Raw genomic sequence first — 17,240 nt, forward strand, 5'->3', positions numbered from 1 at the left:
TCTTTCCTATTTTGACGATCAAGATAATACTGCGTTTATATGATGCAAAGCGCCATTAGAGTACGGATAAGGGTTTTGAGAAAGAAGAAGACACTTGATCACTCTTGGTTGTGGCTCACACTGGTGAAATGGAAAATTAAGGAAATAAACACACATGCTCATTATTAGTACAAAAGCATGCTATAATTGAGCAATTGCTGCTTAGTAGCATGCAGGGGTGTGCCTTCCATAAAGGCAGAAAAGCAGTGCCTATCCCAACATACCCGCGTGACATATAAAAATGTAACCAGTAACTACCCTACCTTATTAAGAAGTACCAGCTTACCTTACTACCTACCTCTACTGCCTACTCTAGTACCTAGCTTACTCTACTACCTGCCTCTACTGCCTACTCTAGTACCTAGCTTACCTTACTACCTACCTCCACTGGCTACCCTAATTAATTCTCTGCGCACGCCACTGGTAGCATGTGTGTACGTACATTGCTAAAAAATAATGCATGTTCATTTTGAGCATGCTCAAAAATCGACAATGGTTCGTTTTTTAAGCATGCTACCTGCAACGCAAGCATGCTCCGAGCGCGTCTGAACAGGTTTGCTTATAAGCATACTAGTATCGATGTACGTAAACGAGCTTGCTTATTTCAAACAAATGTATGCAGCTAGAGAGCATGCTCGTCTTAAGCAAGCTGATAAGCATACTTTATTAGTAGCATTTGTATCTGTACCTCTAAAATCTATGAAACAAGGATGCAAACGAGAAACATTGAAAATACTGAGTGACAGCTTCCGTCAAAAGTACGATATCAGTCATGAGCATTTTTTAATATTACTTACATTACTGTCACCTTAAACAGATGGCGCTGCCATTGCGGTAAAAATCTGGTTAGAAATATGTTTTATATGACACAAGAATGTAAAAATAGGCGCGTATTTCGAATACAAAAGCGTGTAAAAATTTCAAAGCAATCATAAGTAAAATATGTATTTATTCATTTCAGATACGAGATGGAGGTAAACGGAAAAGTATGATTCTGACCAACAGCAGAGGGAAGCCAACCATGGAAATATATAGGCCACCTAGTAAGTACCTAAGCTGAGATATTTTTTTTCCCCAAGAATCATCCAAGGAGATAAAACTAAACTAATAAGCCGTTTATTAGTTTCACTAGTCGTGTTTCCGCGCGCGATTTTTTTTTTCGAAATTATTTTTTTTTAAATTAATTTATATTGAAAAAATATTTAAATATATTTTTTTAAACTCCTGCCTTTTCAATAACTCTTTTCTTATCATATCGCTCACTCCTTTCTAGAACGTCATATATCAAAATTCGTCAACTTTCCGTTGTGCATGTTTTCGGAATGCCCAGAAAATGTATTAAATCCCAGCAAAAGTGGCATATTTTTAACTTAATATTTACCCGCTACAGGGCAGAAAGTGTTGTTTTTGCATTTTGAAGAAAACGTATTGTTTAATTATTTCTTAAATAAACTTAATATTTTTCAAATGGAGAAAAAACGTTCAGGTTTTAATATATTATTAGATTAAAACCAATATTTTTAGCTTTTCCACTTTATTTTTATTTGACCAGCGACCGGGTTTTGTCGTTACCGACATCATCAGACTGGCCAGTCTGATGGTGTCGGTAACGACGAAACCCGGTCGCTGGTCAAATAAAAATAAAGTGGAAAAGCTAAAAATATTGGTTTAATCTAATAATATATTAAAATGCAATTCCATCACGAAGTGTCAGTGGATAATATAAATCTATTAAAAAGTTCAGGTTTTCCCTAAAAAGATCTGTTGCGCAGTAAAAATTTCAATAAGTGGCTTGATATTTATTTTTAATACATTGTACTATGCCAAATACAATAGTAATAATTTATTTCATATTATTATGCCAAATACTTGAAAGTTGTCAGGTTAGGAGTCGTAATAATCGGCGGGTATGTATGAGGAGATGCATGAACGTGGAAGAGGCGAAGAATGTTTACAAAGACAGAGTGGTGTGGCGTTCTATTCTCTCTGCCTACCCCTCCGGGAAGCGGCGTGATGGTTAGTTAGTTAGTTAGTTTACATTGTATTATATTTAATAACTTTAAAAACGATCTCCTGAAAAATCAAGTTTTTTGATTTATGACGTTGTTGAAAGGAGTGAGCGATATCATAATAAAGAAATATTTATACTCATATATTTCCAAGTTGAACTTATTTCATCAGTACAAAAACGATATTTGAAGCAAAAATTCAATTCCGTCGAATGTTACCTGGATTTAAAGAAAATTCAGTTGCGATTATAATATCGTATACTGGGTCTTAGTGACTCTTTAAAATAACACACTAGAACCCCTATAGAACACCTTTGGGACTGGGCCTATGATTGGTTAAAAAAGGTAGGATTATAAGAAAAAACAGAAAAATACGGATTTAAAGTATAATAAAATAAATGTAAAAAATAAATATAATAAAATAATGTCAAAAAAAAATTGTAAAACGAACTCCCTCTCTAAACACAAGTATCTACTTTATTAGAGAGGTAGAGACGTTATATTTTCAATATTTTGTATATTTACCAACTATTTTGTATATTTAAATATGCATTTGATAAAAAAAAATATTCAATAAAAAATAAATAAATAAACTATGTCGTCTGAACAATTATTGTATGTATAGTTTTTTTTACATTAAAAACATTGCAATAAACCGCACAACAGCTATTGTTATTATTGAAAAAGAACAATACAATAATACACACACACATATATATATAATATATATATATATATATATATATATATATATATATATATATATATATATATATATATATATATATATATATATATATATATATATATATATATATATATATATACATATATATATACAAATTAAAAGTAGCCTATTGATTTTTTTTAATATATTTATTAAAAAAATATTATTACCTGCCCTACCGAGAAGCAGCGTGATGGTAGCAGTCGTTAATATATTTGAATAATTAGATATAGAAAATGGGGCGAAGAAAAAAAAAGTGGGAAGAGAAGGACGATCAAAAAAAAAAGTTAGGTATATGAAAAATTACGATGGTATTAGTATTTTTTATATGATTTTAAATAATTAAATAAACCCTTCTTATATATGAATATTTCAAATGAAGGACGTTTTCGCCCGCCACGAAATCCGTGACATAGCAGTCGTTGCGTTTTATTCATAATACTCAATTCCATCACACATATTATTACATACACATATGTCACAAATGTGTACTTGTAATTTATACTCATCCTAACTAGTACCAAAAATGTAATCAGAACGTCTAAAATTAAGAACGATTGTGTGGTCATTTTACAAATTATCAAGTAAAAAACGGTCTCCTTATTTTTAAACAGAAAACATGGTTTTTACTCCTATACATTTACAGTAAGACCATTAGAATCGAAATAATATACTTTAAATATATTATGCATTTAAATTGGTATCTCCGATTCATAAAAATATCGTATTACATATCACATGACGCACCAATTTACGTATGAAATACAGTAAAACCTCGATATAACGGACTTCGGATATTTTTTTATTTTTCATCATTATATATTTTTTTGCTTTTCATAATATATTATAATTATATTGTGAAAAGCAAAAAAGTATATATATATATATATAAGTGAAAAGAAAAGACTTATTTCAATACAAAAAGAGATCCCACAAAGGCATGGACAGTGTGTGGGTATACATTTTATTTTAGGTTATAATAAAGGGTACTGGAAAGAATATTGAAAGCTGTCCCACCGCATGGGACACTTCTAGGTACTTCTGGGGTACTTCTAGAAAATTTGGTGATGTGCTTACTATCTTGTATTTATTTAGATTGGCAGTGACAGGTAAATTGAAAGCTTTTAAATGTAAATTCACAGTAAAATCGGGTTACAATTTTATATTGTTTCACATTTTCAATAAATTTCGCAACTGAAAAGAATACAATATAAGAAATATAACGGACAAAAATCCAGTCAAATGGAAAAAATGTCCTGTTAATACATGATAAAGTTCAAGTGTCGCCGCATGTAAATAATTTTATAAACTTGATTTTTTTCAAAACAGGATCACAGAAAGCAAGGGCGTCGAAATCAAACAGCAACGTCACTTCACGACGAGTGTCTGGAGACAATAAACAAAATTTTGTTTTTGTTTTGTGTATTGATTATTTATATTTATATGCAGTTTTTTGTAAACATGTTTACATAGAACGTATTTTTATATAATGAACTTCCGGCTATAACGGACACCCCCTCCCCCCAATTAGTCCGTTATATCGAGGTTTTACTGTATACTATAAAAAGTAGGTAAAATTGCGAAACTGACGCACCAATTTACGAAGGAAATATTGTCATTTCAGTTTTCATTATTCTTTAAATAAAAACTATATTCATCGCGTAATTATGCATAAATTCTTCTTTTGTATGCACGGACGAGGAAACAGACATACAATAAATGAATCATGTACATATTCAATATATTCTATATTCTCTGCCGTATATATATTATCTGCCGTTCATATTGTATATCAAATTGGATTAGTGGGTATTGAAACTTTGAGATTACTTGTAAACATGTTACGTATGCACTTACATATTTACAGTACAGTTATATGTACATCCAGGGATGGATTGTGGAAGGGGCTTGGGGGGCTCGCGCTACCTTTTTTCATTAAAAAACATATTTTAGTGCAAAAAAAATTAAAAGGAAAAAATAAATCTAGTGCATGGGGTTTCAGCGCCATCGTTGTATTCAATTTCATACTACAATATATTCCGCATTTTATTTGTATACATAGGTACATGAAGACTATGAAGCTGCTCAAAACAAATTGAATTGAATATATGCAACATGAAACGATGAGACAACAACAAAAAGAAACGTATATAAATAAACTAAATTAGCGAGCTCCTTAAAAATTATAAAAGAAAAAACTGCAATCAATATTTCAGTATAAATGAATCATAGAATATGAAACCTTTTCTTAATTTCACACCCGCAAAATGTACTTCAAACATTTTTTACTTAAGATATGAACCCGCACTCATATAGTGCATAGGGCACCGCGTCGGATGACGCGATGTTAATTGATCATTCATTATATGAGGATAAGGTGATCAATCCTGCGCGCCAACCTAACGAAAATTTTCGAATCCTGAAAACCTGAAAATAAAATGTAAGCCCATTTTTTTTCTCGTCAATATAAAGCTGAAAGAAAGATTAAACTTTAATGCACTTAAAACTAATGAAAAATCTTTAAAACTGAACGAATACATATACATACGTTGTAAATTTATAATGCACCTTCATTTTATCTTGAATGGAATGCAATAAATGCAACCATTAGAATATTTTTTCTACTTTTGATTCTAAAATTCAGATTTTTCATTATTGAATGAAAGTTAATGATTCATATGACTCTGAATTGACGTACAATACCTCAACATTTCCTTTCTATTGTCTTGCTGAATTGTTAGCGCAATAATGTGATATTAATATTCATCTCACGTAAATTCGAGCCTTGCATTCTGTCGCGAAGGTGTAATAAGTGGTAACTGCGTAGGTACTTATAATAACAGTTATAATATAGGATGTTTTTTTAGAGGTATACACATTAAAATTTCCCGCAATAAACTGATGGTGGCACCCGCCGTGTAGCATATTGCGCCATCTTGTTGAAACCACAGCTCTGTCACATCAATGCCATTCAACTGAGGTACGAAGAAGTCAGTAATCATGATTCTGTAGCGCTCTGTATTGGCCTAGCATTCTGGCCGGCATCGTCTTTAAAAAAATATGGGCCAATGGTTCCACCTGCCCATAGAGCACACCAAACAGTGACTTTTAATGGATGTAAGGACGTCTCGACAAAGGCTTTTGGGTTTTCTCCACTCCAAATTCGGCAATTCTGCTTATTGACATAGCCATTTAACCAAAAATGTGCTTCATCGTTGAACAAAATTTTGCGTTGAAAAAGAGAATAAAGCTGAATATTGTTTTCGGCCCATTCACGACGCGCATAATGGTCATTTAGTGTATTCATAGTGAAATCGCAAAACGCACTGATTACATATCTGTCATCTGTAAAATGTGTCAACTGTAAAATTGACAATCTGTAGATTGTTTCTACTGTTTGACAGTTAAAAAGCCAAAACTCTTTAAAAACACCCTTTATTAATATATGTAATCATTTTCCTTGGATCACTAAACGTTATTATTTTAACGTTAAATTATAGATTCGAATATTCAAATAAGTAGGCGACTAGCATACGCCTGTCGCGTGACAAATGGGCGTCTATCTAACGCGCGTTCATAGTTCATTTAGTTCTCCAAGAACTAAAATATTTACTTCTAATTAATAACAGGCTTAACGACTATTAAGTTATTATTATTAAACCATATCCGCTCCCTATGTGGAGCACATGGAGTCCACAAACTGCCTCCAGGCTTTTCTGTCGGCCGCCAGCTTCCTTGCATCCTCCCAAGTCACGTCCGCGTCCCGACGCTCTGACGAGAACTGCCGACAAATTGCCAGCAGTGGTCGTCTTGGGAGGCGCGAACCTGATGCCTTGTAAAAGAGGCAAGCTTGATTAAGGCTCTCGGGAGGCATGCGGAGTACATGGCCAAGCCAACTGAATCGCTTTTCTTGACGACAGTTGTTACCAAGATTTGCTGCGTCCTACGGCTTATCTCTTCATTTCTCACAAAGTCAAACCACCGCACGCCTAAATTTATTTGCAGACACCTATTCTCAAAGCTCAGAACACGGCTGCTCTAGGCCCTTATAGGGTGCCATGTTTCACAGCCGTATAAGAGAATAGGAGCAATACAGTTAACATGAAATACTTTCAAACGCATCCACGATCTGTAATTGCGCAATACGCTGATATCTGTCATTTTTATTGATGGCTTTAAATGCTTAATGTATTGAGATGAAAATCTGGGATCGAAAAAGGGTGAATAAATTCATAGAAATAAATTATCACACTTTTATCAAAACAATAATTAGAATTGAAACATCAAAAAAAAATATTCACTCATAACCTTAAATTTTAAACTCCAATAAAACAAACGTCTTGTAATGTGTAAAGTGACGCAAATCTCGAATCGACCAATAGAATAACAAATACACCGCACTTAAAATTAAGATTAAAAATAATGTACAGGTAGGTACGGACATTTGGTAAATTGTCATTAGAAATCTAGATAAACATAACATATGGCTAATGCGTTCACTATCAGTTTTTGACACGTGGATATTGAACGCCGATAATTTACTTATGAATATTGAGGTCCCACCCTTTCCGGGTGAGGACCTACCTATTTTTTTGTATGGACTTTTCGTTACTAGATCAAGTTTGGGAGTTAAGACGCGCAGAAGTCTATTTTTTCAATATTAATAGAACTATCATATTTTTGAAATACAAATTAATAACTTTTGATTGAAAGTACGTTTTTTATGATTTTATAACACTCACTACCGTTTTTGTTTTAAATACTGAAAAGTGACTTACACCAACGTGTTATATGTTTTTTTTATTTATGTTTTGGGTGATATTTTTAGTATCTCAGTTATCTAATACTTTAACGCATTATTTTATTTCTTCTTATTTAAAAACTCAATAAAGTTACCTACTTTGTGTCTCATTTTAAGTGCCTACTCAATTGTTCTGTTCTACACAGATTCTTATTTGAAATTTGAAACATTTTCCTTGCCATGCCATGTGTGTAGTCGTGACCGTTATAAATATAATTTTAAAGTAAAAAAATAAAATTTTATTAAAAATAAACGTAACATTTTCAATTCAATCGATATATCATGGACTATTTAAACAAAAACCTTTTTTTTTAAGTTGGTACATTGTTATCATGTGTAGGTACTTCGTATCTTTAGGCAGTGTAAATTAAAACACAGTCAAATACAATACTCTGATCCATAAGTGGCTTGAGTTTAACCGCTAATAGTGCTAGTAACATCAATTAAAATTTCAGCGCTTAGTTCTATTAATTTTAATTAAAATAAAAGTTACCTAACGCAGCCATTTCTTCGTTTGCTTACTATTCACTTTTTGAAATTAAAAACAGTTTATGATAATTGTTAAATAATTAAGTATTTAATAGATGCAAATCACGATACTTTGTTTCTCTAAAAGTGTTTGGTCTTGTTTTCCTACCAAGATCAGTAAGTGGATAATAAAAATAAAATAAAAATATTTCCGTATCATACTGAAAGTATGCAAATTTATTACAGTTCAGATCAAAATGTTATATAATGTATGATAATATGCAGAAATATGCTGAATTAATGTCACTTTGCTAGTAATTTTTCATTTGGACTCAGAAAATCGTTAAATTACTCGGATAATACCACTTGGACTGTAATTGGTTGAAGTTGTTTATAGTCAATTTTTATTCACGCAAACGTAAGTTTAGGTTTCGGGTTTGATTTCCAGATGATCGATGATTGATGCGATGCAGTGCCCTATGTACCGTTATGTGCAGATGAGGGTTAGAAAAAGAAAATAATAATATCCCATCCCAATAAATTTACAAAATGACATATTAATTGAACAACAGTCGACAAATGACCTGGAATTTCCCAAAGAATTCATCTATAATAATAATAATAAGTTTGTAAAGCGTTAATTGAAAAATAGACGCAATGAAGATCGCGAGCATTAATTAGGCATTTCCCGGTACTAGAATACGCCCCTGCGGCGCATGTGCGTCGCGTATGAAGTTGGCATAGACAATAAGCTACGGATTTTTCGCTGTCATGGCGGCGTTGTGTCCAAAGTTATTCAATTTAAAATGACATCACACGATAATGATATGGCAGGTGTTCGCGTTGACGGAGTGCAGCAGCAACAACAGAACAAGCTGAATGTCCACGCTAAGGAGTTCACAATGTCCAAGCAAAACGATCTGCAAACTTCCAGGTGAGTTTTCCGACTTGACTTTCAACTGTTTTAATTTCAAATACAAATAATTAAAACTCACGTAAACACCGCTATATTTTTAACTTCTAACGAATACTTTGATACAAGAACGACGATTTATTTTCCAATATACTTATAATAACATTCCATATTCAGCAAATTATTAAAATTTATTGATCAATTTTCTGCATCACGTAAATCTTCCAATAATAGATTATTCCAACTATGAGTAGATAGTGCCTTTTAAATTAATTAATCGAAGAATTATATTTTTCGGATTCCTATAATGTATTTCAAATATACCGCTGAAAACGTCACTTTTGCGCCCGTCTATGGTTATCGAAAAAATAATGATATAAATGCCTTATGTATAAAATCATTTTGTTATATGAAATTCCTCTACTTCGTTGACTAAAAGCAATTCATTTTTCTCGGTATTTCCACACGGCCAGAAAATTGTTCTTTATGTTTATTTTTTCTTTATTAAGCATTGATTATCCCAACATCGAGATAAAATAATATTGTATTGTGCATATACACAAATATATTGAGTAATATATTCGCGCTAAATCTGATTTTACTTGTTTTTTATTTAATATTTTTAAGAACTAGAATAAGAATATTGTTTAGAACTAGAATGTTTGATAAATGTGGTGCATTAAAAATTACAATAACTAATTTGCAACATGTCGGGGGCTGGCAACAAGATTAACCTAATTGATATTTTAAACAAAGTAGGTATATCTATTTTAGCTAACTTACCTAACATTATTTTTGATGAAGGTACTTAAATAACGGAAAGCTTTAAAAGATGCTTCGTTTACCAAATAATTATAAATCAAACACATAATTTTCAATAAACGTACAAAACTTATGTATTGTACTTATTATCACTTACAAAATACAGTTTGAAACAAAATATTTTGGTAATTACCACCATGTATTATTATTTTACCGGGATTTTGAGTACTATGATTTTGAATATACATACATTTATCAGTACCTTGAAAACACATTTCTAGTCAATTACAACGGAAGCAATGAATTCATTGTTATGATTGTCATCATATATTTTTTGAATTATCACTTATCTAAGTAAATAATATTAGTAAACAATAGTAGTAAACAATAGTAAGCTATATTGTCTTATATGGGTTACTAACAAGTGGGTACCTACGTATGACTTTTTATCTAGTAGGCACTGCTCTCTAATACGGAAAATTGAATTTTTTGGCAGTTACCTTTACTTATTTTGCTAATTAATTCGAATATCTGACCACAGGTAACTATTTAAAACAAATCTTAGTTTTACATCGTTTGTTATGGATATTTGCCCCATTTTTTCTGTAGAATTCTGAATTATTAGCTTCTGACAATATATGTAAGTACGCAGTTTGATTTAATTTTCTGTATTTCATATTTTGAATAATTAATCTTAATTATTTGACCACAGGCAACTTGAATAATTTTAATTTGCGTCACTTGTAGTAGATATTTACCCCTTATTTTCTATAGAATTCTAAATTGTAATCTTCTGTCAATAAACGCAACTTCCTTGAGTTGATTCCATATGAAATAATTTCATTTTATTGCGCAATTAAATTACAAACAATGAAATCGTTGAATTAGTTTAATTTAATATAGTTATATTTATATTGTTTTTTTTTTAGTTAGAAAATCCATTAAATATAAAAAGCTATTACTCATTGATTCATTGAGGCGTAAGTAACAAACTTCTAAAAGCTTTAACAACTAAATGATGCATTAAAAATTTACTTGTATTATTACTGCTCACTTATTTCCGTTAATTCATTAAAAATATTTCATAAAATAATGAAATATCTTTCTTCATGTTATTGCGTGTAATTAGTAATATAACGTGGAAAAAAAAAGGTTTTAAAATTGAAATTATTTGGTAATATTCTAATTACTAAAATATTTACTATTAAAAGGACGATTTATGAATGATTTTTTTAACTGCAGAGGTATATACGGCTGTCCAAATTTAAAATACAGTAAGGGACATTTTTTTTGTAGTAGGTTTTATTTTGCATTTTTGGACTAAGTAGTCTACTTAGTCCATAAATGCAAAAAAAACCTACTACAAAAAAATGTCCTTTACTGTGTTTTAAATTTGGACAGCCGTATATATATAATGCTTATGGTAAGTAATCCGTAATGAATAAAAACTTACAATTCCACCCCTAATTTATAAGTATTGGAAGTCAAAGTGCAGGTTCGAGATACATGAAGTTGAAATTTGAATTCTCCGTATGTAAAAATAATTTTTAAATCTATCTCTTAATTCTACATATCGCTCACTCCTTTCAAGAACGTCATAAATCAAAATACTTGATTTTTCAGGAGAACGCGTTTAAAGTTTAAAAACATATTACAATGTATTAAAAATAAATATCAAGCCACTTACTGAACTTTTTACTTTGCAACAGATCTTTTTAGGTAAAACCTGAAGTTTTTTCTCCATTTGAAAAATATTTAGTTTATTTAAAAAAATAATTAAACAATACCCTTCCTTCAAAATGCAAAAACAACACTTTCTGCCCTGCAGCGGGTAAATATTAAGTTAAAAATATGCCTCTTTTGCTGGGATATAGTACATTTTCTGGGCATTCCGAAAACATGCACAACTGAAAATTGATGATTTTTGATTTATGACGTTCTTGAAAGGAGTGAGCGATATGTATATGAACGAACATAAGGACAGTGTAGGCAATAAATTATTTTGTTAATAGAATGCTGTCAGAATTTTTGCCAATACTTTTATTTCAAAACTCGTGTCCACATATCCGTTCTCTTTCAAAATATGCCTCTTTGCTTCGTGATCTGGTCTCAATATTATTCTAACCAAACGAGTTATTTCGAATCCTTGTAACATTGACGATTATTGTAAAAAAAGTCATGAATGGCGGGCTTAGATATCGGAGACTACTCTTATGGTGCATTAAAAATGCAATTAACAAAAAAATAGAGAAAATACTGACTATAATTATTTTCAGAATATCGAATGGTCTCACAGAGGTACCTTCAATAACGAGACGCAGAAGTAAAATTCTGACTAATATTGTTAGACCAATGAGGTTTCCCTACAGATGGGTTTAAGTGTGAAGATTTTTACTTGAAATTATTTCAAGAAGCTACAAAATGGAAGCAGTGAAGATACTAAGATGGGGGAAAGAATAATCCGGAGCACAATATTGCTTAAACATATTTTCCGAAGCTGTTCTATCTATGGCACCCTGTTTCAGATTCTACAAGAGTGATAACTGGTCATACATGCATTGGCATATTGTGGTTTACATGATTTTGATTCTTTAAACTAGACCAATTTTATTAATTCATTAAAAATCAATATAGTCCGCCTCCGTAGTGTAATGGTCAGCACGCTCGCTACCGTATTGGAGATCCCAGGTTCGATTCCCAGGGGTGGTCAAATAAATATAAGTGAATCTTTCACTGTAATATTTATTCAATATTACCCTGGACTGGTACCTAAAGCGGAGGGCTGATCACCTTTCCTTCATGCGTTAACGGTCTAGATAAAATTGTGTTTATTTGATGCAGTGCCCTATGCACCATCGGGTGCGGATGAGGGTTTGAAGAAGAAGAATTACAGAGAAGGTATTATGAGGTGGTACCATTTTGTTTAAGGGAAAAGTGTCAATTAAATTATTAAATGTAATAGAAAAGCCAGGAAAGGGAACCCCAGAATTTTAGGATTGTAAAATGATTGTGTCGTATAACGGTTCCAGATCAAATATGAACATCAACCAGCTGTACCCGGGCGGCGGTGGCGGTGGTGGGGGCGGGCTGGCGCACTCCAAGTCCTCGGGCAGCATCCTGCACCAGCTCATGGCCGGCGCCAGCAGGGGAGGCGGGGCTCCGCAGCTGCCCGCGCTCTACCCGCACCACCACCACCCCGTGCTGCCGCTGCTCACATCCGCCTCCTCTTCCAACATACTGCACGTGAGTTGAGGTCATTTTGGAAAAGTTTGTAACACCTTCTTCTTCTTCCCATTGTAGATCCTAGGGATCTGTTTGTGCCTCCCAGCGGTCTTTCCATCTTTTCGGAGGTCTGCCTGGGGGTCTGCGTCCTTCAGGGTCGCCTTGGAGGGCGATACATGGAAGTCTGTCTTCTGACATTCTGTTCATATGTTCCTTCTAGTATGGCCTTCGTTGTCGTCCCCACCTCACGATGTTTGTAACACCCATTGTTTCAATTCAATTGACTTCTTCCTCTGCTTGTTGTTGGCCTGTTTTTAAGAGGGATTAGCCTCCTGCGATGTTGATTCGGCTGGACCGGGATGAGAAGAGGAGTTGTTCCGGATAGCGCAGGACTGTAATGCCTTTGCCAGAGTGATCGCCAACGTTGAATGAACCTAACAAGGCACACGAAAAAAAAAGATGTTGATTCCCACCTGTCAATCCATCTCTTTGGTTGTCTGCCCGGGAGTCGTTTACCTTGGCCTTGGCCGTGCAGTGCAATGTGGGGGAGTCTGGATGGTTCCATTCTCCTCACATGCGCATACCAGTGTCTCCTTTGTTGTTTTCCTCACCTAACGACGTCTTGGATCTCGGATATTTCTCTCATCTCGGTGTTCCTTATTATATCTCATAGATTCTTGTCAGATATGCTCTCCAAAATTAAGCCCTCGAATGAGGTCTCAAGTTAGAAGTGTCGCCAAATTGTTAAAAAAGTCCCGACTGTAAATCTTGCATCGATCATATACTTAAATAAAAAAAATCATAATAAAGTTTGTCGCCCCACCTAAATAAAGTCAGCTAATCATATGATTATAGTTGCGTACTTGTCAATTTTTCACTGTACTAAACTGCACTGATTTTGTTAACATAACTTTGATTTATATTTAATGTTGCAATAATTGTAATTTTAAAAAAAAAAAAATTATAATTATAATCACATCTCACTACGTGAGACGTTCATCAAAATATAGTAATATATTGTAAAAAGTAAAAATAAACAAATAAAACCCTAGTAATATGTGTGGGATTATTCCAGCCCCCGCCCCGCGTTCACTTCAAGCTGCAGCCCCAGCAGATGAACACCATCCCGCTCACGCCGCTGGTGCACGACAAGAAGAAGAGCCCCCCGACGGGCATGGGGGCGCCCGCGGCCCCCACTGTGGCGGGCCCGCGCCTGCGCAGCCCGCAGCCCGCGCCGCTCAAGCGCTCCAAGAGCCTGACGGCCTCGGACACGCTGGCCAGCGGCATGGCGGCCCTCGGGCTCACGGCCGACGCCTCCGACCTCGGCACCTTCCCGCAGGAGATACAGGAGAACCTCGACAAGGCTACTAAAGGTACCTTTCCACTTTCTTGTGTGGTGTTTCGGGAATAACATTTCAAGAGTTAATTATATTCGGTTGTTTCGCTATATATTTTACAATGTTTTGTTGTATAGTAAAATGGCGTTGCTCATTTAACCACTTTACCCTTTCCGGTCCTCCAAAATTTAAAAAAAAACCAAGTTGGACAGTTACATTCCAATTGGAAAAAAAATCCTTAGTCCACATACTGTTGTAATAGATACGAGTGACAAAAATGTACGCTTGGAATTTAAATAAATAATACGTATGATGAAAAATATGTCAAAAAACATCCAACATGGGACCTAAGAGGATAAAATCGATGTCAAATGAGATTCGCCATTGGACCAGTAAGGGTTAGCAGTCGAATTTTGGCGAGAAAATTGGTCGGTGCAGGAAATCATCTCCAAACAACTGGAAACAGGACTACCCGAACACTGCTCGTGTTAGTCAATAAAAACAAATACATAAATATATTTGGCTGGAGCAAATCAAACCACCACGGATTATTCCTTTAAAAAAAAACTTCTTTTAGCTCCTATCCATAACCAAGTGAAGTATAAGATTCTGGTTTCGATAAACGCAGTGTTAACTCGAACGGTAATTATGCAAAGACAAGAGTAGTCAGTCTTAATATTTAGATACTACCATACATTATATCGCCCCAATCCGCTAAACACAGGTTGTACGTATTTATTTGATGATTTGTTGGCATTGACCGAAGCTCTGGTGTTGCAGATCCCAACCAACTGCCAGCCCGAGTGCTGATGGAACTGGTTGGGCACGTGCTGCGGCGCGCGGTGGAGAGCCCGCGCTACGCACTGCCCGCGGCGCGCGCCTGCCTCTGCATCATCGAGCTGGAGCGCACGCACACCTTCCTGGAGTCGCTGCTCAACACCTGCCAGCAGTGGTACCAGGACAGGGACAAGGTGAACCCCGCTTTTTTGTTGTGACATCTCTTCTTTTTTTAAAATTCTTTTGCATTACATGACATAAATTCAAATACAAAAAAAATGTTAATAAAATATAAATATAAATACAAAAAAATATCCCACAATGGCATGGCCTGTGTGTGGGTATACAATATAATTTAGTCATAGTAAAGAGTATAAGGGTATAGGTATTATAAGTAGAACTAGAATAATAGTATTAATATACAATACAAAAAATACTTGACTATCAGAAAACAATTATTTTTTTTTAAATAAAATTAAAAACTCAAAAACATAAAAAATATGAAAAAGTAAAAAGTTAGCAAGCATGTACTACAAGAAAAAGGAGGCTTCGTCCCCATCATTTTCCCCATCGTCCCCGTAATTCGCTGTGTAACTATCACAGCTGCTTTGAGACGTGGTCATCTCATCAATGTGGATCGGAACAGACAGAAGTAAATAGAGAGAATCTAGCTCTGAGATACGTGGTCATCTGATCAATGTGGATCGGAATAGACTGAAGTAAATATAGAGATTCTAGCTCTGAGATACGTGGTCATCTGATCATTGTGGATCGGACCGGACTGAAGTAAATAGAGAGATTCTAGCTCTGAGATACGTGGTCATCTGATCAATATGGATCGGAATAGATTGAAGTAAATAGAGAGATTCTAGCTCTGAGATACGTGGTCATCTGATCTTTGTGGATCGGAACAGACTGAAGTAAATAAATAGATTCTAGCTCTGAGATACGTGGTCATCTGATCATTGTGGATCGGAACAGACTGAAGTAAATAGAGAGATTCTAGCTCTGAGATACGTGGTCATCTGATCTTTGTGGATCGGAACAGACTGAAGTAAATAAATAGATTCTAGCTCTGAGATACGTGGTCATCTGATCATTGTGGATCGGAACAGACTGAAGTAAATAGAGAGATTCTAGCTCTGAGATACGTGGTCATCTGATCTTTGTGGATCGGAACAGACTGAAGTAAATAAATAGATTCTAGCTCTGAGATACGTGGTCATCTGATCATTGTGGATCGAAACAGACTGAAGTAAATAGAGAGATTCTAGCTCTGAGATACGTGGTCATCTGATCTTTGTGGATCGGAACAGACTGAAGTAAATAAATAGATTCTAGCTCTGAGATACGTGGTCATCTGATCATTGTAGATCGGAACAGACTGAAGTAAATAGAGAGACTCTAGCTCTGAGATACGGGAAGCAGAACTCTCCATATTTTCCAACTCTCTTCTGTTTGTAATGGGCAGTTTGTTCCCTCGCAGCTCCTGAATGTGATGATAGGCGGCGGCCGGCCGCGGCTGATGGCCTTCATCTCGCTGCTGCTGGAGCTGTTCTGCCAGCTGCGGCGGCGCGGCCACTCGGGCGCGGGCGGCTCCAGCATCTCCCCGCCGGCGCGCTCGCTCCTGACCCTCATCTGCCGGTGCTGCGAGGAGTGCATCCGGGCGCCCGTGCCATCTGCGTCCGATGTAACTGCCACCATTTCGACGCTAATTGAAATATAATGATCTGTACTATTTATTTTGTCCACCTCCGTAGTGTGATGGTCAGCACGCTCGACTACCATACTGGAGGTCCCGGGTTCGATTCCCAGGGAGGGGGTCAAATAAATATTAGTGATTTTTTTACTGTAATATTTATTCAATATAACTCTGGACTGGTACCTGAAGCGGAGGACTTATCACCTTTCCTTCATGTGTTAATGATCAAGATAACACTGCGTTTATATGATGCAGTGCCCTATGCACCATTGGGTGCGGATAAGGGTTTGAATGAAAAATGAAATGAAACTTTTTATTCTTTTTTGACATCTCATCAAAGATGAAGAAGAACATGGAAGTCTGGGCATTTACGGGGCTGACGACCGTCATAGGCTAGTTTAAGTGATCACTTTACACACGTGTAACATTCACCAATTCTACCCATTACCACTAAATATCAGCCCCGTAAATGCCCAGACTTCC

At 34.9% G+C, this 17,240-nt stretch overlaps 1 protein-coding gene across 3 annotated transcripts in view; it reads left to right on the forward strand.

The window, feature by feature from the left end:
* LOC148307761 (uncharacterized) overlaps positions 1-17,240 on the forward strand; it is a 34,498-nt gene that overhangs the window by 14,459 nt on the left and 2,799 nt on the right. The window contains exons 4-9 of one of the 3 annotated variants that reach the window (XM_088262903.1): positions 1,001-1,082; positions 8,870-8,978; positions 12,749-12,962; positions 14,017-14,314; positions 15,059-15,249; positions 16,542-16,745. In XM_088262903.1, the coding sequence (XP_088119029.1) occupies positions 1,001-1,082; positions 8,870-8,978; positions 12,749-12,962; positions 14,017-14,314; positions 15,059-15,249; positions 16,542-16,745 (1,098 nt within the window). Of the gene's footprint in view, positions 1-1,000; positions 1,083-8,869; positions 8,979-12,741; positions 12,963-14,016; positions 14,315-15,058; positions 15,250-16,541; positions 16,746-17,240 lie in introns of all 3 variants that reach the window. The other 2 variants (XM_088262904.1, XM_088262905.1) reach the window with 2 other exon arrangements.

Source organism: Brachycentrus maculatus, unplaced genomic scaffold (assembly GCF_059751285.1).
Source record: "Brachycentrus maculatus isolate JH-2025_06_01 unplaced genomic scaffold, ASM5975128v1 h1tg000190l, whole genome shotgun sequence".
Lineage (NCBI taxonomy): Eukaryota > Metazoa > Arthropoda > Insecta > Trichoptera > Brachycentridae > Brachycentrus > Brachycentrus maculatus.